Consider the following 26,823-nt stretch of genomic DNA (forward strand, 5'->3'; position numbering starts at 1 on the left):
AAGTACATCCAAACATGACATGACAATCAACAATGTCCACACAAAGAAGGACAGCGACAACTTAAATAGTCTTGATTGCTAAAACGAAGCAGGTGTGGGGAATAGCGCTCAAGGAAGACATGAAACTGCTACAGGAAAATACCAACGAAACAGGAAAAGCCACCAAAATAAGAGCGCAAGACAAGAACTAAAACACTACACACCGAAAGACACCAAAAAACCCAAATAAGTCACACAAGATGTGACAGTACTTTGAGGCAAGAGTTATAGTCATGCAAGGTTGGTTATGGTTTGATTTCTGATCCAACACTTGCGAGAACAACTTTTTATTGTCAATATCAGCTGCTGCACTGTTCAAAAACAAGGAAAAAAATACAAAAATGAGGGGTGTTTTACTTGAACTAAGCAACATTATCTGCCAATAGAACAAGAAAATTTGCCTTGTCAAGACTTTCCAAAACAAGTAAAATTAGCTAACCTCAATGAACCCAAAAATAGCTTAAAATAAGTATATTCTCACTAATAACAAGTGCACTTTTCTTGATAGATAAAAAAAAGAGACCTTTTTTCTCAATATGTTGAAAAACATTCTTAAAGTAAGTAAATGCTAGTGCCATTATCTTGACATAATGATATGTGCTCTGCATTACATTTCTTGAAAGCAGCAAACTTATACTAAAAACTAATTTATTGTTCTTAATGGAAAGGCAACAAGGCAAGCGCTTGTTACTCTCGGGGTCTCCTAGCCGCACAGGCAAATCATATGGTCTAAAAATGCATTTTTCCATGGATAACATGACATCATCACGCCAAGTGCGTGCTCTTTCAGTCAATTAGTGCGCATATATACAGCCCGGCCCCTGGCCAAAAAAATTTTAATTGTAATTTTGAAGAATTTATCTGAAAGTGCATGAACTATTTCTGTTCAAAATTGTTAGAAATGTTAAATGTTTAAATATTAACTGTCAGTTTACTGTACTGTGCCAATTGTACTACTATATGAGTGTGTGTTTTCTATTGTTTCATTGAAAATAAAACCGCAAAGTAAATTTGGCTGTCCATCCATCCATCCATTTTGTACCGCTTATTCCCTTCGGGGGCGCTGGAGCCTACCTCAGGTAGATGTCATCTGTTTTAATTATGTAAAGGGGGCAGATAAATATAACAATAGTATTCTTCCATCTGCTCCTTTCTGATCATGGAAATGTATAAGAAACGAAAAAACAATGAAAGTGTCAACTGTATATGGCTTGTATATATGCATTTTCATGAAAGGAATAAAAAGAAATGATGATGATGAGACACAATTGTGTCAAAATCATGATTTTTTATTTCATGCTTGAAGTAAGAAATGATGACTTTAAAAAAGTAGTTTCATACTTGTGAGTGTTGATGACACAGCTTTGCAACACTTGATATTCTAGTTTCAAGTAGGGCTGCAACTAACGATTAATTTGATAATCGATTAATCTGTCGATTATTACTTCGATTAATCGATTGATAATCGGATAAAAGAGACAAACTACATTTCTATCCTTTCCAGTATTTTATTGAAAAAAAACAGCATACTGGCACCATACATATTTTGATTATTGTTTCTCAGCTGTTTGTACATGTTGCAGTTTATAAATAAAGGTTTATTTAAAAAAAAAAAAAAAAAAATATTTAAAAAAAAAAAAAAAAAAAAAAAAAAAAAGCTTCTGCGCATGCACATAGCATAGATCCAACGAATCGATGACTAAATTAATCGGCAACTATTTTTATAATCGATTTTAATCGATTAGTTGTTGCAGACCCAGTTTCAAGCATGTTTTACTCAATATGGGTCATCAAATCTCAGCAACAAGCTGTAATATCTTACTGAGATCATTTAGGGCCAAAACACTCAAAATAAGTAAAAGACTCTAACATAAAATCTGCTTAGTGAGAAGAATGATCTTATCAGACAGAAAATAAGCAAATATCACCCTTATTTGAGATATCTAATCTTTCTTAGATTTCCCTTTTTGCAGTGTGAGTTGAATGTTTTTATGTTTTCTGCTGGTGGTGTGCCTCTGCATTTTTTCAATGACAAAAATGTGCCTTGGCTCAAAAAAGGTTGAAAACCACTGCTATAACATATCATATTAATGAATTGAAAAGGCAAATAAAAGGAGCTGCATGCTGGAAATGTGGGTACCACTGTGGACAGGACTTTCATAAAGCCAGGACATAGCTATATAACCTTGTTGATTGGAACAAGAAGCGGGTATGTGGTCTAAATCTGTGTAGGCCAATGCGGAAAACAATTGTCCAGATAATGTAATAATCAACATTTCCCGTCCTGTAGGTACACACCAGTGGGCCGCTCCTTCTTCTCAGCTCCAGAAGGCTACGATCACCCCCTTGGTGGAGGAAGGGAGGTGTGGTTCGGCTTTCACCAGTCCGTGCGCCCCGCCATGTGGAAGATGATGCTCAATATCGACGGTGAGAGCCAAATATGGCGCCGCGTTGCGCCAGCGGCTGTGGAGCAGTAATTTGGGGGAAGTCAAATAATGGTCCTGGTGTTGTTAATGGAGCAGTACACTTGTCACCTGTGGCTGTTTGGGAATGAACAGGCAGCATTACACAAACACTGCAGCAAGTGTGTGTGTTTGAGAAGCTGGAGGAAGCGGTGTTCTTTGGCTGGATGGGAGCTGACTAATTGGTTGCTGTGGAAACAAGAGTTGCCGGGGTCAGGAGGCGAGGGCTGCATGAAGGATTTCCTTTTTGCGCTGCAGCTTTTGTTTGGCTTTGAGTGTTCAAAGATGAGCCCTCTCTCCCCTCTGCCATTGTGTCTTTTTCCCGCCTTTCCCCCCCCGCTGTCCAGAAGCTTCTCTTTTTACCCCCCCAAAAAACATTTGGAAGATAATTAGCTTTCCTAAGCACTCATTGCTCAAAAAGCCATGAGCCACGTTAAGTGACGTGACTCCCACAATGTAGCCTCTTCTTCTTTTAGATCAGAGGTGCCCACACTTTTTCAGCTACTTTTCAAATGACCAAGGTGATCTACCTCATCTTCACACACATACAGATATATATTGACATATATATATATATATATTGACATATATATATACCGTATATTACCAAATAAACGCCCTTGTGCAAATAACCGCCCATGTCCTAATAGCCGCCCGGGGTTTGACCCCATTTTGTGAATTAACCGCCTCTTCCTAATAACCGCCTATGTCCAAATAGCCGCCCATGGGCTGTTATTTGCATAATTTAGATTAAAATACTACTGGGGTTGCGTTTGCTGCAGTATTATTGTTTTGATGGTTTTATAGAGTACTTGGTACCATAATTTTATTTTTCCTGTATGCTGCTTTATTTAAAACTTGGAGTACTGTAGCCTTTATTTTATTTAAGTGACAGAATTATTGTTCTGTTTTGATGGTGGGTTTTATACTTAAGTACTTGGTACCATAATTTTATTTTTCCCCGTAGGCTGCTTTATTTAAAAAGTGTATTTAATTTTAGTATTGCTGTTCTATTTGACAATTGTTGCACTACTGCCATGTTGAGGCCTTGTTGATCTCTTGTCTTTTGATAGCCTACCTCATGTTGGTCTATTGTTTTTTTGTTTGTATGTTTACAATAGCTTTTACATTTAAAGTTTTTTGTACAAAAAAAAAAATACTGGACAGTAACCATTGTAACCAAATAATTGCCTGGTGCAAAAATAAATAAAAGCCTTGTGCAAATAACCGCCCATGTCCTAATAGCCGCCCGGGGTCTGACCCCATTTTGTGAAATAAACGCCCGGGCTACTATTTGGTAATATACGGTATATATATATATTGACATATAAGTTCAAACTATACACTAATTTATATGAGAGTGTTATGTTTACTTGGCAAACATTCTTCAATTACAAACCCCATGAAGTCAAGACTTTGTGACGTATTTCCTGGCAGAAGGCAAGAATTCTAAACTACGGTTCAAATTTGTTGGTTGTTTTTTTATTTTCTTACCAGCTGAGATTTCCCAAAAAGCTTCTAAAATATACAAAAGCCAAAAGCAGTGAAGTTGTCATATTGTGTAAACGGTTAATAAAAACAGAATACAATGATTTGCAAATCTTCTACAACCTATATTCAATTGAATAGACTGCAAAGACAAGATAGTTAATGTTCGAACTTGTAAACTCTATTTTTTGCAAATGTTAGCTCATTTGCTGGCACAAGTGGCAAAAAAGAGGAATGCTCATCAAAGACTTATTTGGAACATCCCACATAGGGCTGCAACAACTAATCGATTAAAATCGATTATAAAAATAGTTGGCGATTAATTTAGTCATCGATTCGTTGGATCTATGCTATGCGTATGCGCAGAGGCAATTTTTTATTTTATTTATTTGTCAAATTTTTTTTTTTTTAAATGTAAAATTTTATTTTTATTTTTTATAAACCTTTATTCATAAACTGCAACATGTACAAACAGCTGAGAAACAATAATCAAAATAAGTATGGTGCCAGTATGCTGTTTTTTTCCCAATAAAATACTGGAAAGGATAGAAATGTAGTTTGTCTCTTTTATCCGATTATTAATCGATTAATCGAAGTAATAATTGACAGATTAATCGATTATCAAATTAATTGTTAGTTGCAGCCCTAATCCCACAGGTGAACAGTCTAATTGGGAACAGGTGGGTGCCATGATTGGGTATAAAAGCAGCTTCCATGAAATGAGGGTCACCACTTTGTCAACAAATGCCTGACCAAATTGTTTAAGAACAACATTTCTCAACCAGCTATTGCAAGGAATTTAGGGATTAGTGGCCAAGACATGGGTAACTTACACATCTGTGAAGGCACCATTAATGCTGAAAGGTACATACAGCTTTTGGAGCAACATATGTTGTTATCATGGACGCCCCTGCTTATTTCAGCAAGACAATGCCAAGCCACGTGTTACATCAACGTGGCTTCATAGTAAAAGAGTGCGGGTACTAGACTGGCCTGCCTGTAGTCCAGACTTGTCTCCCATTGAAAATGTGTGGCGCATTAAGAAGCCTAAAATAGCACAAGGGAGACTGTTGAACAACTTAAGCTGTACATCAAGCAAGAATGGGAAAGAATTCCACTTCAAAAATGTGTCTCCTCACTTCCCAAACCTTTACTGAGTGTTGTTAAAAGGAAAGGCCATGTAACACACTGGTAAAAATGCCTTTTTTGCAATGTGTTGCTGCCATTAAATTCTAAGTTTATTATTATTTGCAAAAATAAAGTTTCTCAGTGTGAACATGAAATATCTTGTCTTTGCAGTCTATTCGATTGAATATAAGTTGAAAAGGATTTGCAAATCATTGTATTCTCTTTTTATTTACCAAGTTCACAATGTGTCAACTTCACTGGTTTTGGGTTTTGTAAAATCAAGGTATAAGGAGGAAGTGCAATGTCGCTTAGCTGAGATTTCAAACTGTTATGTAACATGGCGCCCTGTTGTCATCCTTTTGACCAATTATTGAGGAGAAAGGCCTTGTTGTCCATACTCTCTTTCTACACCACTCTGTACCGCTCTACTTGAACTGCCATGCAACCATAGCCTGTGGTGTTTACCTCGCAGTGTCCGCCACCGCCTTCTACAAGGCGCAGCCTGTCATCCAGTTCATGTGTGAAGTGCTGGACATCCACAACATCGACGAGCAGCCCCGCCCTCTCACGGACTCGCACCGGGTCAAATTCACCAAAGAAATCAAAGGTAAAAAAAAACTAAACAACAACAACGGTTGTGTTCGCCGCGAAAAACACATTTGTTGACAATGTTACCCACCTTTGCTTGTCGCTGAGAATCAAATTTATGTTTCACCAGGTTTGAAAGTGGAGGTGACGCACTGTGGAACCATGCGGAGGAAGTACCGTGTCTGCAACGTGACCCGCAGACCGGCCAGCCATCAAACGTGAGTCAGCCTCTGGTGTGGTCATTGTGTGTGTGTGTGTGTGTGTGTGTGTGTGTGTGTGTGTGTGTGTGTGTGTGTGTGTGTGTGTGTGTGTGTGTGTGTGTGTGTGTGTGTGTGTGTGTGTGTGTGTGTGTGTGTGTGTGTGTGTGTGTGTGTGTGTGTGTGTGTGTGTGTGTGTGTGTGTGTGTGTGTGTGTGTGTGTGTGTGTGTGTGTGTGTACTTGTCTCACCGTACTTGTGTGGACATACATTTGATAAACCACCCTTTCTGTGAGGATCTTTTGACTTGTGAGGACATTTGCCTGGTCCTCACAACTACAGAAGTAAAATATTTTTTTTACTTTGTGTGTTTTGCATTCTGAAGTGAGGTTGCAACTAGGGATGTCCGATAAATGTTTTAAAATGTAATATCGGAAATTATTGGTATCGTTTTTTTTATTATCGGTATCGTTTTTATTTTTTTTTATTTTTTATTTTTTTTATTTTTTTATTAAATCAACATAAAAGACACAAGATACACTTACAATTAGTGCACCAACCCAAAAAAACCTCCCTCCCCCATTAACACTCATTCACACAAAAGGGTTGTTTCTTTCTGTTATTAATATTCTGGTTCCTACATTATATATCAATATATATCAATAAGTCTGCAAGGGATACAGTCCGTAAGCACACATAATTGTGCGTGCTGCTGCTCCACTAATAGTACTAACCTTTAACACTTAATTTTACTCATTTTCATTAATTACTAGTTTCTATGTAACTGTTTTTATATTGTTTTACTTTCTTTTTTATTCAAGAAAATGTTTTTAATTTATTTATCTTATTTTATTAATTTTTTTTAAAAGTACCTTATCTTCACCATACCTGGTTGTCCAAATTAGGCATAATAATGTGTTAATTCCACGACTGTATATATCGGTTGATATCGGTATCGGTAATTAAAGAGTTGGACAATATCGGATATCGGCAAAAAGCCATTATCGCAGTGGTCCCCAACCTTTTTGTAGCTGCGGACCGGTCAACGCTTGAAAATTTGATATAGAATGTATATATTGTGTTTTTTATGTTGATTTAATAACACATTTTTTGTTTTTATTTATTTATTTTTATTTATTTTTTAATTCTTGTGCGGCCCGGTACCAATCGGCCCGGTGGTTGGGGACCACTGCATTATCGGACATCCCTAGTTGCAACTCTCTACTCCCATCTAGGGCTAGATATATATTTTTTCATCATTCTAGCTATAGTGGAAAGGGGGGCCCTCACAACCTACTAACCAAACGGGGGTCCACACAAAGTAGGCAAGACATGTGTGTGTGTGTGTGTGTGTGTGTGTGTGTGTGTGTGTGTGTGTGTGTGTGTGTGTGTGTGTGTGTGTGTGATGGGGGTTGACTAAGGCTGACTACAAATTCACTACCTGGCAAAGCAGATGTCGCTCGTTAAAGAGTCAGCATTAGTCATCCAGTAGTTTGACTACACAAAAAGCTGTTTAACTACTAACAAGAGACTATTTTTGGAAAGGTGTAACAATACAACAATCTGATATTACATTGGGTATGAAAATCTTACCGCAGTTCATCTCACAGGCATGTGAAATGTCCACGTTTTTAAATGTTAAATACAATATCACCTCCGCGTTTTTTCCGTTAAATATCCATTCAAATACGATTCAAACAAAACTTGCTGTTCCTTTTGCTTAAACGCAGCACTGAGTTGCAGGATGAGGAAACGATCTCAGGAGCACCGGAACAAGCTCTCTAATTAGCGAACCATCTAGCTAGCTAACTTATATATAAAGGTTTATTTGAAATAGGGACGGATACAGAAACATACACGACCGTTCAAAAGTTTGGGGTCACGCAATTTCTCGCATGGAATAGCCTTCATTTCTAAGAACAAGAATAGACTGTCGAGTTTCAGATGAAAGTTCTCTTTTTCTGGCCATTTTGAGTGTTTAATTGACCCCACAAATGTGATGCTCCAGAAACTCAATCTGCTCAAAGGAAGGTCAGTTTTGTAGCTTCTGTAACAAGCTAAAGTGTTTTCAGATGTGTGAACATGATTGCACAAGGGTTTTCTAATCATCAATTAGCCTTCTGAGCCAATGAGCAAACACATTGTACCATTAGAACACTGGAGTGATAGTTGCTGGAAATGGGCCTCTATACACCTATGTAGATATTGCACCAAAAACCAGACATTTGCAGCTAGAATAGTCATTTACCACATTAGCAATGTATAGAGTGTATTTCTTTAAAGTTAAGACTAGTTTAAAGTTATCTTCATTGAAAAGTACAGTGCTTTTCCTTCAAAAATAAGGACATTTCAATGTGACCCCAAACTTTTGAACGGTAATGTAGATATCTGAAACAGTTATCCAATGTATGCATCATAGTGTTTGTAGCCAAAGCTCATTTACAACACTTGTCCACAACAACAACACAGACCGAACATCATTAAAAATAGGAAAATAAAAAGAATAAGGCAAAGAGGAGTCGATAATAATGATAATAGTAATAATACAGACAAAGTGCAAACTAGATAAAAGCCAATAATGATAATAATAATAACACAGACAAAGTGCAGACTAGATAAAAACCAATTGGTAAAAATGAGTAAAAACTAAACATGGTGACACAAACTTGTGTCACATATGTGCGCACTGACGGCTGTCCACTTTGCTGCTGGTCATATTTGGATGATTACAGTCCGAACAATGTTAGTTCAACACCAGTTGTAGTTCTAGAACAGGGGTCGGCAACTCAAAATGTTGAAAGAGCCATATTGGACCAAAACACATTTTTTAAATCTGTCTGGAGCCGCAAACAATTAAAAGCCTTCTATAAGTGATATAATGAAGTCAACACATGATATAAGTGTCTATATTGGCTATATTAGCCTACTATCAAAATGACTGTGTCGCAGGCTGACGCAAATCTTCGATGACAGAAATGTTGAAATGTTATATTTATTCTACCCATTTTTACAACATTGGAAAACAGTAGTAAAACGCAGGCTTCTCAGGGGCTGAGATAACTCCTCTAAATGACTTGCTTATAAAGGCCAAAGGTATAGATGTTTGTGTCCAAGTTAAAGGCCTACTGAAATGAATTTTTTTAATTTAAACGGGGATAGCAGATCCATTCTATGTGTCATACTTGATCATTTTGCGATATTGCCATATTTTTGCTGAAAGGATTTAGTATAGTACATGTCAAACTACTTCCTTAACGTAAATGACCGCCATAACCACAACACCAGGGGGTGCTCCCCTAACCACGTTAAACCCAGATTCCGAACTAACAAAGGTCTTAACTCATTCTCTTTCTATGCCACATCAATGTGGAATGCGCTCCCAACAGGTATAAAAGAAAGGGCATCTCTATCCTCCTTCAAAACCGCTATAAAAGTTCACCTCCAGGCAGCTACAACCCTAAACTAACACCCTCCCCGGATTGCTAATAATCAAATGTAAACAATCAAATGCAGATTCTTTTTCTTATGCCTTCTGATCTCTCTCTCTCTCTCTCTCTCTCTCTCTCTCTCTCTCTCTCTATGTCCACTACTTGATGTCCATATCCCCACCCCCCCACCCCACCCCCCCTCCACACTCCTGATTGTAAATAATGTAAATAATTCAATGTGATTATCTTGTGTGATGACTGTATTATGATGATAGTATATATGATAGTATATATCTGTATCATGAATCAATTTAAGTGGACCCCGACTTAAACAAGTTGAAAAACTTATTCGGGTGTTACCATTTAGTGGTCAATTGTACGGAAAATGTACTTCACTGTGCAACCTACTAATAAAAGTCTCAATCAATCAATCAAGTCGATAAAGTTCGCAACTTTTGCTCGCTGATAAAAAAAAGCCTTGCCCCTACCGGAAGTAGCGTGACGTTGTCAGTTGTTCACTCCCTCATATTTTCCTATTGTTTTCAACGCAGCTAGAGCTATTCGGACCGTGAAAGTGACGATTACCCCATTTTATTTGAGCGAGGATGAAAGATTCGTGGACGAGGAACGTTAGAGTGACGGGCTAGAATGCAGTGAAATACATATTTTTTTTCGCTCTGACCGTAACTTAGGTACAAGCTGGCTCATTGGATTCCACACTCTCTCCTTTTTGTATTGTGGATCACGGATTTGTATTTTAAACCACCTCGGATACTATATCCTCTTGAAAGTGAGAGTCGAGAACGCGAAATGGACATTACAGTGCCTTTTATCTCCACGACAATACATCGACGAAGCTCTTTAGCATCTTTAGCATGAGCTAACGTGATAGCATCTGTCTCAAATGCAGATACAAACAAAACAAATAAATCCCTGACTGGAAGGATAGACAGAAGATCGACAATACTATTAAACCATGTGCATGTAACTACACGGTTAATAGATCTCAGCCTGGCAAAGCTTAACAATGCTGTTGCTAACGATGCTAAGGCTAACTTAGCAACCGAAGCTCACAGAGCTATGATAAAAACATTAGCGCTCCACCTACGCCAGCCAGCCCTCATCTGCTTTGCTCAGCAACCCCCGTGCTCACCTGCGTTCCAGCGATTGACGGCGCGACGAAGGACTTCACCAGATCATCCGTGCGGTGGGTCTGCTAGCATCGGCTAGGCGTCTGCTAGCATCGGCTAGGCGTCTGCTATCCGAGTAAGTGGTCCGTGTGTTGCTACAGCCACCTACAACGTTCTTCTTTGCAGCCTCCATTGTTCATTAAACAAATTGCAAAAGATTCACCAACACAGATGTCCAGAATACTGTGGAATTATGAAATGAAAACAGAGCTTTTTTGTATTGTATTCAATGGAGAAGGCATACCTCTGTTCCTCGGGCTACGTCACGCGCATACGTCATCCTTCGAAGGCTTTTTCAACCGGAAGTGTGGCGGGAAATTGAAAATGTCACTTTATAAGTTAACCCGGCCGTATTGGCATGTGTTGCAATGTTAAGATTTCATCATTGATATATAAACTATCAGACTGCGTGGTCGCTAGTAGTGGCTTTCAGTAGGCCTTTAAAGGACATGGCGGGCTGTTTTCTTCGAATGGATTTATAACAATCTATGCAAGCCGGGTTACATTTGTTATAGTCTATAACGGCACACAAACCACTAAAAGAAAGGCAGCCAATATTATGTACGGATAATATGTCACGAAATGCAAATATAAATTAAATACACAGAGGACATAGGAAATTAAATGAGCTCAAATATACCTACAAGTGAGGCATAATGATGCAATACGTACATAAAGCTAGCCTAAATAGCATGTTAGCATCGAGTAGCTTGCAGTCATGCACTGACCAAATATGCTTGATAAGCATTCCACAACAAAGTTCACCTTTGTGCATTCACACACAGAATAACACGATTTAATAAAGAATGAGACAATGAAGGAGTGGCATAAAATCTGTCCTTCTCTGGCATCTTTGAAGAAAGTTACACATGTAAACAAACTATGGTGAGTTCAAGGACCGCCAAAATTTGTAGGACAAAACGGCGCTTTCCAAATACTCTCATCAAAGAATCATGTTTAATATAAACAGCAGGGATTTCGAACAATTAGGGAGGATTGTGTCATGTTTGTCCTCCTACAGAAACCCTACTACAACAAAAACATACTTTTTCACCATCTGACTATTTTCATACATTTTTGAAAAAGATCCAGGGAGCCACTAGGGCGGCGCTAAAGAGCCGCATGCGGCTCTAGAGCCATAGGTTGCAGACCCCGTTCTAGAGTATTTATTAGTAGCCAGTGAGAAGGTATATTTTTGATGTGACTGATGGTAAACAGAGGTCACAACACTGGAAGTATATTACTTGAGGGGGCGTGGCTACAGGATAGTTTCCAAATGAGTTCTTTGCATGCATGTTATAGAATTTTACCAACGGTGGACCGTCAGGGCCAGCAAATACTTCTCTGCATTAGCGGCGGCTGTGCAGTGTAAACGAACGGCGGATATTCAGTTGTTAGACAGTTACGATAGCCAATCAGATCAGGAGTTGTTGACCGTAGCCCACCTTGGTAGCCTGACGTTAACAAGACTGTGATTGGATACTCACTTGTCACTCCCAAGTGAGTATCCAATCACAAGTTGCGATTTGCGAAAGCAGGAAGTGGCACCGGTGCTACACCCGGCGAGCAGAGAAATCCCCGGTACTCACTTTTTTTAACCCGCAAAATGTTGATTAGGTGGCAGATATATATTTGCAAGGCCATTTTCACGAAGGATATTTAAAGAGAAACTACATCTTGATGACACAAAGTTGGCCAACCCCGGAAGCAAGTGGAAATAGTTAAAACTGCCACTTGAATCAACCAACTAACACGGGCATATACGCCGTCGGACGCGTGCTATAATTTGTGAGTTAAAAAATGTATTTCTTCATTTTTTCACGTTTAATATTGTTTTTCAATTATTATAATTTTGACACTACCACGTAAGATATGTTTTAATTGCTGATGCGGGTTTATTTATAAAATAGCCCGTTTTGTACACCGTTGTTGTCAATGCAAGTGTGTCTCTGTATAGCAGGGGTCACCAACCTTTTTGAAAGCAAGAGCTACTTCTTGGGTAGTGATTAATGCGAAGGGCTACCAGTTTGATACACACTTAAATAAATTGCCAGAAATAGCCAATTTGCTCAATTTACCTTTAACTCTATGTTATTATTAATAATTAATGATATTTACACTTAATTGAACGGTTTAAAAGAGGAGAAAACACGAAAAAAATGACAATTAAATTTTGAAACATAGTTTATCTTCAATTTCGACACTTTAAAATTCAAACTTCAACCGAAAAAAAGAAGAGAAAAACTAGCTAATTCGAATCTTTTTGAAAAAATTAAAAAAAGAATTTATGGAACATCATTAGTAATTTTTCCTGATTTAAGATTCATTTTAGAATTTGGATGACATGTTTTAAATAGGTTAAAATCCAATCTGCACTTTGTTAGAATATATAACAAATTGGACCAAGCTATATTTCTAACAAAGACAAATCATTATTTCTTCTAGATTTTCCAGAACAAAAATTTTAAAAGAAATTCAAAAGACTTTGAAATAAGATTTAAATTTGATTCTACAGATTTTCGAGAATAATTTTTTTGAATTTTAATCATAATAAATTTGAAGAAATATTTCACAAATATTCTTCGTCGAAAAAACAGAAGCTAAAATGAAGAATTAAATTAAAATGTATTTATTATTCTTTACAATAAAAAAAATAAATGTACTTGAACATTGATTTAAATTGTCAGGAAAGAAGAGGAAGGAATTTAAAAGGTAAAAAGGTACATGTGTTTAAAAATCCTAAAACAATTTTTAAGGTTGGATTTTTTTCTCTAAAATTGTCTTTCTGAAAGTTATAAGAAGCAAAGTAAAAAAATTAATGCATTTTTTTAAACAAGTGAAGACCAAGTCTTTAAATTATTTTCTTGGATTTTCAAATTCTATTTGAGTTTTGTCTCTCTTAGAATTAAAAATGTCGGGCAAAGCGAGACCAGCTTGCTAGTAAATAAATACAATTTAAAAAATAGAGGCAGCTCACTGGTAAGTGCTGCTATTTGAGCTATTTTTAGAACAGGCCAGCGGGCTACTCATCTGGTCCTTACGGGCTACCTGGTGCCCGCGGGCACCGCGTTGGTGACCCCTGCTGCTATTTTGACAGGCATTTATTGAAGTTTGACTTAGAATCGTATATATATATATATAGTATAATAATATAATATATCAGTATATATTATATACTGAATATATAATATGTAAATATAACACATTTTATATTGCTACTATGGTACATTTTTAGTCTACTTCATACCTTTTTGTTTTCGCCCTCTTTTTGTGCCCCTTGTGTGCAAGATCCTTTCCATCCTTATACTTTCCATCCTTTGTAACTGAGCTACTGTGTGGAACAATTTCCATTGTGGATCATTGTTTGTCTAAGTCTAGGACATTACTGAAGGCCTGGGTTTAAAACGCACGGCCCGCCATTGAATTTGAGATTACATTTGCAATGATAATAATGTTGGTCAATTATTTATAAAAATTAAAGATTCTGTAATACATTACCGTATTTTTAAGAGTATAAATCGCTCCGGAGTATAAGCCGCACCGGCCGAAAATGCATAATAAATAAGGAAAAAAACATATAAGTCGCATTTTTGGGGGAAATGTATTTGATAAAAGCCAACACCAACAATAGACATTTGAAAGGCAATTTAAAATGTCTAAAGAATAGTGAACAACAGGCTGAATAAGTGTACGTTATATGAGGCATAAATAACCAACTGGTATGTTAACGTAACATATTATGGTAAGAGTCATTCAAATAACTATAACATATAGAACATGCTATACGTTTACCAAACAATCTGTCACTCCTAATCGCTAAATCCCATGAAATCTTATACGTCTAGTCTCTTACGTGAATGAGCTAAATAATATTATTTGATATTTTACGCTAATGTGTTAATAATTTCACACATAAGTCACTCCTGAGTATAAGTCGCACCCCCGGCCAAACTATGAAAAAAACTGCGACTTATAGTCTGAACGATACGGTACATGGGACACACAGTCGTGGTCAAAAGTGTACGTACACTTGAAAAGAACATCATGTCATGGCTGTCTTGATTTTCCAATAATTTCTACAACTCGTATTTTTTTGTGATGTAGTGATTGGAGCACATACTTGTTGCTCACAAAAAACTTTCATGAAGTTTGCTTCTTTTATGAATTTATTATGGGTCTACTGAAAATGTGAGCAAAAGTGCTGGGTCAAAAGTATACATACAGCAATGTTAATATTTGCTTACATGTCCCTTGGCAAGTTCACCTGCAATAAGGCACTTTTGGTAGCCATCCACAAGCTTCGGGCAAACGTGTGGTTGAATTTTTGACCACTCCTCTTGACAAAATTGGTGCAGTTCAGCTAAATGTGTTGCTTTTCTGACATGGACTTGTTTCTTCAGCATTGTCCACACGTTTAAGTCAGGACTTTGGGAAGGCCATTTTAAAACCTTCATTCTAGTCTGATTCAGCCATTCCTTTGCCACTTTTGAGGTGTGTTTGGGGTCATTGTCCTGTTGGAACACCCAACAAGACCCAACCTTCCGGGCTGATGATTTTAGCTTGTCCTGAAGAATTTGGAGCTAATCCTCCTTTTTCATTGTCCCATTTAAAGCAGCATAACAGGCCCAGAGCATAATACTACCACCACCATGCTTGACGGTAAGGGTGGTGTCCCTGGGATTAAAGGCCTCACCTTTTCTCCTCCAAACATATTGCTGGGTATTGTGTAAATGTTTGTTTCATCTGACATCACATGGACAAAGATAAGACCTTTCGGAGGAAAGTCCCAATTGCAGGAAATGTAGTCTTCATTTTCTAAATTTTCTTTCCGGGTTTGCGTGGCAGCACTTCATGCTCATAGAAATGTTCCTCTTTTTTCTCAGTTTTCCTCTTTCTTTTTTTTTCCGTCAGAGGGTGCTCACGTCCCTGATCTCAATAGTCAACTGTTTTCCCCCCCACGTTCTCCGCAGGTTCCCTCTCCAGTTGGAAAACGGTCAGACTGTTGAGCGTACCGTAGCCCAGTACTTCAGGGAGAAGTACAGCCTGCAGCTCAAGTACCCGCATCTTCCCTGTCTGCAGGTGGGCCAGGAGCAGAAGCACACCTACCTCCCCCTAGAGGTAAGAGATGATCCACAACAAGAAATATGTGGTGCCCTGCAGCCGTGTGTTAAAGCCCTGGTGTGTGCCGGCAGGTGTGTAACATTGTAGCCGGTCAGCGATGTATCAAGAAGCTGACAGATAATCAGACCTCCACCATGATCAAGGCCACAGCTCGTTCGGCGCCCGACAGACAGGAAGAGATTAGCAGGCTGGTGAGTTCTGGAGACACCTTTTTATTTATTTATATATATATATATATATATATATATATATATATATATATATATATATATATATATATATATATATATATATATATATATATATATATATATATATATATATACATATATATATATATATATATATATATATATATATATATATAGTCGTGCTCATAAGTTTACATACCCTGGGAGAATTGATGATTTCTTGGCTATTCTTCAGAGAATATGAATGATAACACAAAAACCTTTCTTCCACTCATGCTTAATGGCTGTGTGAAGATATTTATTGGCAAACAACTGTGATTACTCTTTTTAAATCAAAATGACAAAAGAAAGTACCCAAATGACCCTGATCAAAAGTTGACATACCCCAGTGACTTTGATCTGATAACATGTACAAAAGTGGACACAAACAGGTTTGAATGGCTAATCAAGGTTCCAATCCTCACCTGTGACATGTTTGTTTGTAATGAATGTGTGTGTATAAAAGGTCAGTGAGTTTCTGGGCTTCCGACAGACCGTTGCATCTTTCATCCAGTGCTGCACACATGTTTCTGGATTCTGAGTCATGGGGAAGGCAAAATAATAGTCAAAGGATCTGCGAGAAAAGGTCATTGAACTGCATAAAACAGGAAAGGGGTATAAAAAGATATCCAAGGAATTGAGAATGCCAATCAGCAGTGTTGAAACGCTGATTAAGAAGTGGAAAATGAGGGATTCAGGTAGACCAGCAAAGATTTCAGCCACAACTGCCAGGAAAATTGTTTGAGATGCAAAGAAAAATCCACAAATAACTTCAGCTGAAATACAGGACTCTCTGAAAAATTGTGGTTTGAGTTTATTTGGAACATGCAAGCATACAACATGATACATCACAATTTCCAGTTTCTCTTTTCAACATGTTCGAAAAGGAGTAGGACAGGGGTCGGCAACCCAAAATGTTGAAAGAGCCATATTGGACCAAAAATACAAAAACAAATCTGTCTGGAGCCGCAAAACATTAAAAGCCATATTACATACAGATAGTGTGTCATGAGATATAAATTGAATTAAGATGACTTAAAGGAAACTAAATGACCTCAAATATAGCTACAAATGAGGCATAATGCTGCAATATGTACATATAGCTAGCCTAAATAGCATGTTAGCATCGATTAGCTTGCAGTCATGCACTGACCAAATATGTCTGACTAGCACTCCACACAAGTCAATAACATCAACAAAACTCACCTTTGTGCCTTCACGCACAACGTTATAAGTTTGGTGGACAAAATGAGACAGAAAAAGAAGTGGCATAAAACACGTCCTAGAAAGTCGGAGAAAGTTATACTTGTAAACAAACTACGGTGAGTTCAAGGACCGCCAAAATTAGTAGGACAAAACGGCGCTCGCCAAATACTCGAATCAGTGAAGCATGTTTAATATAAACAGTGTGCTTTGTAACAATTAGGGAGGTTTGCGTCATGTTTGTCCTCCTACGGAAACCATATTAAAACATCTTTTTCCATTTTTCATACATTTTTAAAAAAGCTCCTGAGAGCCACTAGGGCGGCGCTAAAGAGCCGCATGCGGCTCTAGAGCCGCGGGTTGCCGACCCCTGGAGTAGGAAGAAGCAGAGCTAATTTAATCCTACCCCTTTTCTTTTACATAACAGTTGCTAAAACTTTTGTTCACTTCCTGTTCTCAATTTATTCACAATATACTCCATAAGTAATCACAATAAAAATAAATCAATAAATAATAATTGGTGAAGTAAGTTACATTTCATATGATGAGATAAGTAAGATTATTTTGAGAGTGAAAGAATGGATGAATTAAATACATTCAGAATGTTTATCATGGTTCTTCTTCTTTGTACTTTGTAAACACTTTAACTTTGAAGAGTTTCTTGAAGTGGATCATATTAGTACATTGTTTGATTGCTTTGCTTCATCCATTCCATCATTTAATTCCACATACTGATATACTGAAAGTCTTAAGTGTTGTACGTGCGTACAAATGTTTTAAATTAAATTTCTCTCTAAGATTATATTTCTCCTCTTTTTTTTGAGAATAATTGTTGTATATTCTTGGCTAGCAGGTTATAGTTTGCTTTGTGTATCATTTTAGCTGTTTGCAAATTCACTATATAGTGGAATTTCAGTATCTTTGATTCAATAAATAAAGGATTTGTATGTTCTCTATATCCAACATTATGTATTATTCTAACTGATCTTTTTTGTAACACCGTTAATGAATGAAGTGTACTTTTGTAATTATTTCCCCATATTTCTGCACAATAACTCAGATAAGGTAAGACTAGTGAGCAGTAGAGAATATGAAGTGATTTTTTGTCTAGATGCACAATAAGGAGGCACTTAAAGAAAAATGGGCTGAATGGGCGAGTCGCCAGAAGGAAGCCATTTCTGCGCAAATGTCACAAAGTATCCCGCTTACATTACGCCAAACAGCACAGAGACGAGCCTCAAAACTTCTGGAACAAAGTAATTTGAAGTGATGGCTTTCTTCTGGCGACTCGACCATGCAGCCCATTTTTCTTCAAGTGCCTCCTTATTGTGCATCTTCAAACAGCCACACCACAATTTTTCAGAGAGTCCTGTATTTCAGCTGAAGTTATTTGTGGATTTTTCTTTGCATCTCGAACAATTTTCCTGGCAGTTGTGGCTGAAATCTTTGCTGGTCTACCTGAATCCCTCATTTTCCACTTCTTAATCAGCGTTTGAACACTGCTGATTGGCATTCTCAATCCCTTGGAATATTTTTTTATACCCCCTTCCTGTTTTATGCAGTTCAATTACCTTTTCTTGCAGATCCTTTGACAATTCTTTTGCCTTCCCCATGACTCAGAATCCAGAAACTTGTGTGCAGCACTGAATGAAAGATGCAATGGTCTGTCAGAAGCCCAGAAACTCACTGACCTTTTATCAAATCAAATCAACTTTATTTATAAAGCACATTTAAAATTGACCACAGGGGTAGTACAAAGTGCTGTACAATGGGCAGGTTAAAAATAATACGAGAACCGAGCAAACACAACACAACACAAACAGAACACGATAAAAAATAAATAAATAAAATATAAAAACATAAAAACAGGTTCACAGCAGGTGTATTATGGGGTGCCATTGCAGGATGGATATCACTCAGTGTTAAAAGCCATGGAATAAAAGTATGTTTTTAAGAGAGATTTAAAAACCGGAAGAGAGGAGGCTTATCTAACACTAAGAGGTAGGTCGTTCCAGAGCTTGGGAGCAGCAGCGGCGAAAGCTCTGTCACCTCTAAGCTTTAGCCTTGTGTCCGGGACCGTCAGTAGCAGCTGATCGGCTGATCTTAGGGATCGGGTGGGGCAGTAAGGCTGAAAGAGGTCGGAGAGATATGTTGGCGCGAGGTTGTTTAGACATTTAAAAACATATAAAAGGAGTTTAAAATTGATTCTGTAACGCACAGGGAGCCAGTGAAGGGACGCTAATATAGGGGTGATGTGCTCACGTCTGCGGGTCTGTGTTAGCAGACGAGCTGCAGGCGGGCGAGGGAGGCCTGGCTAATGCCTACATACAAGGCATTGCAGTAGTCTAAACGAGTCGAGATAAAGGCGTGGGTTAATTTCTCGAGATCATGTCCTGATAGAAGATACACACACATTAATTACAAACAAACAGGTCACAGGTGAGGATTGGAACCTTGATTAGCCATTCAAGCCTGTTTGTGTCAACTTTTGTGCATGTTATCAGATCAAAGTCACTGGGGTATGTAAACTTTTGATCAGGGTCATTTGGGTACTTTCTTTTGTCATTTTCATTTAAAAAGAGTAGTAACAGTTGCTTGCCAATAAATAGCTTCACACAACCATTAAGCATGAGTGGAAGAAAGGTTTTTGTGTTCTCATTCATATTCTCTGAAGAATGGCCAATAAATCCTCAATTCTCCCAGGGTATGTCAACTTATGAGCACAACTGTACATAGAAGACATTTTTAGCCTGACCTTCGCCCTCTTCTCTCCCCCGTAAGGTGCGGAGTGCCAACTACGACGCCGACCCTTTCGTCCAAGAGTTCCAGTTCAAAGTGCGCGACGAGATGGCCCACGTGACGGGGCGAGTGCTACCCGCCCCCATGCTGCAATACGGCGGCAGGGTGAGCACAGAGCACTTTATGGTACCCTTCTTTTAAATCACACTCATTCTCTGTGTTTGTCTGACGTGCTTGTCCCCTTTTCCTCAGCCTCTTTTATCACGCCTCGTCTCCAAGGGGAACTAACACACTTGGCTTCTGTCGCATGTGTGTGTGTGTGTGTGTGTGTTTTTTACCTTCTTGTGGCTGACTCTCTTGACATAGGAACGTCTACTATTTTAATTGCAAAAGTAAACAAGCAGGGTTTTTTTTGTCTCTTTCCCACATGTTTTGGATTCAAAAAATGAAATCTATCAAAACATTTGACAAAGAAGCCTCTTGCTGGGACTTAGCCACAGTGTTCATTAACATGTGTCTGTTATTGGGTCTGTCTTAGTTTTAGATGCTCATTTAGTATAGTATTTGTTTAGTACAAAAGCCAAAAGCAGTGAAGTTGTCACGTTGTGTAAATGGTAAATAAAAACAGAATACAATGATTTGCAAATCCTTTTCAACTTATATTCAATTGAATAGACTGCGAAGACAACATATTCAATATTCAAACTGAGTAACTTAATTTTTTTTGCAAATAATCATGAACTTACAATTTAATGGCAGTAACACATTGCAAAAGAGTTGTCAAAGGGGCATTTTTACCACTGTGTTACATGGCCTTTCCTTTTAATAACGTTCAGTAAAGGTTTTGGGAACTGAGGAGACACATTTTTGAAGTGGAATTATTTCCCATTCTTTCTTCATGTACAACTTAAGTTGTTCAACAGTCTCCCTTCTCATATTTTAGCCTTCACACATTTTCAATGTCTGGACTACAGGCAGGCCAGTCTAGTACTCACACTTTTTTTTACTATGAAGCCACACTGTTATAACACGCGGCTTGGCATTGTCTTGCTGAAATAAGCAGGGGCGTCCGTGATAACGTTGCTTGGATGACAAAATATGTTGCTCCAAAAGCTGTATGTACCTTTCAGCATTAATGGTGCCTTCACAGATGTGTGAGTTACCCATGTCTTGGTCGCTAATACACCCCCATACCATCACACATATGCTGCCTTTTACACTTTCACCCTAGAACAGTTATTTTCCTCTTTGGTCCGGAGGACACCACGTCCAAAGTTTCCAAAAACAATTTGAAATGTGGACTCGCCAGACCACAGAACACTTTTCCACTTTGCATCGGTCCGTCTTAGATGAGTTCGGGCCCAGCGAAGCGTTTCTGGGTGTTGTTGATAAATGGCTTTGGCTTTGCATAGTAGAGTTTTAACTTGCACTTACAGATGTAGCGACCGACTGTAGTTACTGACAGTGGCTTTCTGAAGTGTTCCTGACCCCGTGTGGTGATATCCTTTACACACCGATGTCGCTTTTTGATGCAGTACCGCCACTTGTGCCAGCTTTTTTTAAACATGTTGCAGGCATCAAATTCCAAATGAGCTAATATTTGCAAAAAATGACAGTTTACCAGTGTCTTTGCAGTCTATTCAATGGAATATAAGTTGAAAAGGATTTGCAAATCATTGTATTCTCTTTTTATTTACCATTTACACAACGTGACAACTTCACTAGTTTTGAGTTGTGTATATTTCCAAAGCTGTGTACCTCAAGCTAAGATAGATACACTGTATAGCAGCAACCAATTGTTTTTGTGCCTTTTTTTAAATTAAATACAGGAATGTCTACACAGAAAATTGGAAGAATGCACTTTAATATTCAGATTTTTGTTGTTTAAACACACAAAAATAAATCCAAAGTAATTCATGTTGAATACATGTTAAACAGTTAAAATGCATAAAATAAAAAAAGCTAACATCGAGGCATTATTTGTGTTGCTGTGATAACTTACCTGATAACACGTTTTGTTTAATAAATCTTGTATATTTTTATTTACTTAGCCTACCCTTATTTTTAGTCATGTTTTGAGTGTATTTAATCTTATTTATGGAAGGAAAAAGTAGCTGCGGGCCACAAATAGCCTCCTGACTTTGGAAGCCACTGAATAAATAAAAATATATGATAATGTTTTTTGCAGTTAGTTTTTTTTCAGAATATAAATCCACACTGCAAAAAGTCAGTGTTCAAAAATAAGAAAAAAAAATTACAAAAATTAGGGGTATTTTATTTGAACTAAGTAAAATTATCTGCCAATAGAACAAGAAAATTTGGCTTGTCAAGACTTTCCAAAACAAGTCAAATTAGCTAAACTCAATTAACCCAAAAATACCTTAAAAAAAGTATATTTTCACTAATAACAGGTGCACTTTTCTTAGTAGAAAAAAAATATGCTCAATATGTTGAAAAATATTCTTAAATGAAGTAAATGCTAGTGCCATTATCTTGACATAATGATATGCGCTCTGCATCATGATTTTTTTTTTCATGCTTGAAGTAAGAAATGATGACTTTAAAAAAGTAGTTTTATACTTGTGAGTAGGGATGCGTTAAAATGTAATATCGGAAATTATCGGTATCGTTTTTTTTATTATCGGTATCGGTTTTTTTCTTTTATTTATTTTATTTTATTTTTTTATTAAATCAACATAAAAAACACAAGATACACTTACAATTAATGCACCAACCCAAAAAAAACTCCCTCCTCATTCACACAAAAGGGTTGTTTCTTTCTGTTATTAATATTCTGGTTCCTACATTATATATCAATATATATCAATACAGTCTGCAAGGGATACAGTCCGTAAGCACACATGATTGTGCGTGCTGCTGGTCCACTAATAGTACTAACCTTCAACAGTTAATGTTACTCATTTTCATTCATTACTAGTTTCTATGTAACTGTTTTTATATTGTTTTACTTTCTTTTTTATTCAAGAAAATGTTTTTAATTTATTTATCTTATTTTATTTTATAATTTTTTTTTTAAAAGTACCTTATCTTCACCATACCTGGTTGTCCAAATTAGACATAATAATGTGTTAATTCCACGACTGTATATATCGGTTGATATCGGTATCGGTTGATATCGGTATCGGTAATTTAAAGAGTTGGACAATATCGGAATATCGGATATCGGCAAAAAGCCATTATCGGACATCCCTACTTGTGAGTGTTGATGACACAGCTTTGCAACAGTTGATATTCTAGTTTCAAGCATGTTTTACTCAATATAGCTCATCAAATCTCAGCAACAAGCTGTAATATCTTACTGAGATCATTTAGGAGCAAAACACTTAAAACAAGTAAAACACTCTAACTTAAAATCTGCTTAGTGAGAAGAATTATCTTATCAGACAGAAAATAAGCAAATATCAGCCTTATTTGAGATATTTCATCTTACTTAGATTTCACTTTTTGCAGTGCATAGTTCAGGTTTATGTGTGATATTTGCACAAATATTCACTGGAACGTGCAGTGAGACTGCAATGTTGTTGCAGAATCGCACCGTGGCCACGCCAAGTCACGGCGTGTGGGACATGAGGGGCAAGCAGTTCCACACCGGGGTGGAGATCAAGATGTGGGCCATCGCCTGCTTCGCCACGCAGAGGCAGTGTCGAGAGGAGATCCTCAAGTGAGATCATTTTGAGAGCTTATGATAATCACTGTTGTTTGTTGTGCTTGTAGTTCTAACTTACTCCAAACAAGAACCATAATAATAAACACTGTTCAATTATTCTGACTGTGGCAATAAAATGGATCATAACCGTTTCAAAGACCATCATTTGCTGATGATAAAGCTGGTTTTGGTAGTGGTAACAATTGTTGTGCACATTTAAATACAATGATAATTGACAAACATTAAATGGTAATGTGTACCACTGGATACTCAAAGTTGCCTTCTCCTAACACCGCTTCCCTCCTTTTCTAGGGGTTTCACAGACCAGCTACGTAAGATCTCCAAGGACGCCGGCATGCCCATCCAGGGCCAGCCGTGCTTCTGCAAGTACGCCCAGGGGGCGGACAGCGTGGAGCCCATGTTCAGACACCTGAAGAACACCTACGCTGGACTGCAGCTCATCATCGTCATCCTGCCGGGGAAAACACCCGTCTACGGTGAGAGATATTGTGTACTAGACCCCGCAGCTTTTTGCTAGTCAAAGACTCCCCAGAGAATAGCAAAACAACTTCAATAATACACATAAGGGTTGTACAGTCTACCGGTACTAGTATTGTAGAACCCCCCTAAACTAAAGATAAAGGTGAAGTTATAACACAAACACCCTTTAATACATGGCTAGCTAGCTAGCAGCTAACATAATAATTAGGGATGTCCGATAATATCGGCCGATAAATGCGTTAAAATGTAATATCGGAAATTATCGGTATCGTTTTTTTTATTATCTGTATCGTTTTTTTTGTGTTTTTTTTATTAAATCAACATAAAAAACACAAGATACACTTACAATTAGTGCACCAACCCAAAAAACCTCCCTCCCCCCATTTCTTTCTGTTATCGATATTCTGGTTCCTACATTATATATCAATATATATCAATACAGTCTGCAAGGGATACAGTCCGTAAGCACACATGATTGTGCGTGCTGCTGGTCCACTAATAGTACTAACCTTTAACAGTTAATTTTACTCATTTTCATTCATTACTAGTTTCTATGTAACTGTTTTTATATTGTTTTACTTTCTTTTTTATTCAAGAAAATGTTTTTAATTTAGTTATCTTATTTTATTATTTTTTTTAACAAGTACCTTATCTTCACCATACATGGTTGTCCAAATTAGGCATAATAATGTGTTAATTCAACGACTGCATATATCGGTTGATATCGGTATTGGTTGATATCGGTATCGGTAATTAAAGAGTTGGACAATATCGGAATATCGGATATCGGCAAAAAGCCATTATCGGACATCCCTAATAATAATAATAATAATAATAGATTTTATTTGTAAAAAAGCACTTTACATTGAGTAAACAACCTCAAAGTGCTACAGTGTATAAAAAAAAAAAAGAAATAAAAAAAAAAAAAAAAAAAGAAATAAAACACTAGAACAGCCAAATAGCTAAAACTAGTATGCATATATATAAAAAAAAGGCTTTTTTAAAAAGAAGGGTTTTTAAGCCTTTTTTAAAAGCATCCACAGTCTGTGGTGCCCTCATGTGGTCAGGGAGAGCATTCCACAGACTGGGAGTGGCCGAGCAGCAAGCCCGGTCTCCCATTGTTCGTAGCTTTGTCCTCGGAGGTTGGAGGAGGTTAGCCTGTCCATCCACAGTGTTTTAGCTACTTCTAAATCACTAATCCTGGCCTCCATGGCGACAAATAAAGTACGTTTCTTACAAGTACCATTATCACTGGAGGACGAGGAATAGCTAAACATGCTTCACTACACACCGTAGGAGGATACAATAGCTCACCGGCGTCACAATGTAAACAAATGCCATGGGTGGATCTACACCTGACATCCACTGTAATGATACCAAGTACAAGAGCGTATCTAGTCGGTACTACTATGATTACATCGATATTTTTAGCATCACAAAATCTTTTTTCCTTTTTTTAAATTCATATTATGTTTATAAACTCAGTAAATACGTCCCTAGACACATGAGGACTTAAATTATGACCAATGTATGATCCTGTAACTACTTGGTATCAGATCGATACCTAAATGTGTGGTATCATCCAAAACTAATATAAAGTATCAAAGAAGATAAGAATAAGTGATTATTACATTTGTGCAATAACGCTGACACGTTAATATTCAAGTCAGGACATGTAAATGGAGTATTGTTGGGTTTTTTAGAGGGATTTATGGGCGGAATAGAGGACCTCCCATTGACTCCATTATAAGCAGACTTATATTTACATAAATCTATGATTTGGAATGCATTAAAAAAAATACGTCCGTCGTCTTGTCTCTTATAATGATTGTGATCAATAGGCAAAATTCCAAAAATAGTGCAGTTCCGCTTAAAGGTAAGTGACTCGTGAGACAGCTCTCACTGCAACATCAATCCACTTTCTTTGAAGTTACCATAACATTATTTACAAGGTAAAGAAGAGAGAAACTAATCAAGGAAAATGCAGGGACATGAATGCTGAACTGTGAATGGGCGTGGGATCTGCTATTTTTTTTTTTTCATTGGCCATAAATATGTGCTAGTCATAATTCCTGACGTGTGGCCATACCTTTTCATTTGTAGCGGAGGTGAAGCGTGTGGGCGACACTCTGCTGGGCATGGCCACGCAGTGTGTTCAGGTGAAGAACGTGGTGAAGACGTCGCCTCAGACCCTCTCCAACCTCTGCCTCAAGATCAACGTGAAGCTGGGAGGCATCAACAACATCCTGGTGCCTCACCAACGGTAAGCGATGACTCTTTGTGCCTTACTTAAAGCTGGGGTACCTAAGTTATATTCTTTAACTAACAAAAATCATATTAGCATTATACAGTATATTGTAACAGTAATAATTTCTGGGGAAAAAAACATATGTCTGCCTTATAATTAGGTATTTTAGTCAATAAAACCCAGAAAGACAAAATCATTTGTCAACCCCTCCAGATCTAACCACATGATTCAGAGAAAGGAGGTTGTGAGCAGAGCCCACGAAGAAGACCTCCTCATTGGCTGACGCAATATATAGTGAAGCGTGTGCACAGTGCGAACTTGTTTTCAGTAAAGCATGTCTGCCAAACACCCACCTGGAAAGATTGCTACACTGCAAAAAGTCAGTGTTCAAAAACAAAAGAAAAAAAACAACAAAAATTAGGGGTATTTTACTTGAACTAAGCAAAATTATCTGCCCAAAAACAAGAAAATTTGGCTTGTCAAGACTTTCCAAAACAAGTAAAATTAGCTCACTTCCATGAACCCAAAAATACCTTAAAATAAGTATATTTTCACTAATAAGTGCACTTTTCTTGGTAGGAAAAAATGAGACCTT

At 37.5% G+C, this 26,823-nt stretch overlaps 1 protein-coding gene across 5 annotated transcripts in view; it reads left to right on the forward strand.

Moving 5' to 3' along the window:
- Positions 1 to 26,823, forward strand: part of LOC133659714 (protein argonaute-3) — a 103,563-nt gene that overhangs the window by 59,396 nt on the left and 17,344 nt on the right. For 3 of the 5 annotated variants that reach the window (XM_062062335.1, XM_062062336.1, XM_062062337.1), the window contains exons 5-13: positions 2,330 to 2,466; positions 5,590 to 5,724; positions 5,836 to 5,923; positions 15,490 to 15,637; positions 15,712 to 15,831; positions 19,855 to 19,998; positions 23,361 to 23,494; positions 23,792 to 23,976; positions 26,084 to 26,243. In XM_062062335.1, coding sequence (XP_061918319.1) covers positions 2,330 to 2,466; positions 5,590 to 5,724; positions 5,836 to 5,923; positions 15,490 to 15,637; positions 15,712 to 15,831; positions 19,855 to 19,998; positions 23,361 to 23,494; positions 23,792 to 23,976; positions 26,084 to 26,243 — 1,251 coding nt within the window. The remainder of the gene's footprint in view (positions 1 to 2,329; positions 2,467 to 5,589; positions 5,725 to 5,835; positions 5,924 to 15,489; positions 15,638 to 15,711; positions 15,832 to 19,854; positions 19,999 to 23,360; positions 23,495 to 23,791; positions 23,977 to 26,083; positions 26,244 to 26,823) is intronic. The other 2 variants (XM_062062338.1, XM_062062339.1) reach the window with 1 other exon arrangement.

The sequence above is a fragment of the Entelurus aequoreus genome, linkage group LG11, assembly GCF_033978785.1.
Source record: "Entelurus aequoreus isolate RoL-2023_Sb linkage group LG11, RoL_Eaeq_v1.1, whole genome shotgun sequence".
Classification (NCBI taxonomy): Eukaryota; Metazoa; Chordata; class Actinopteri; order Syngnathiformes; family Syngnathidae; genus Entelurus; species Entelurus aequoreus.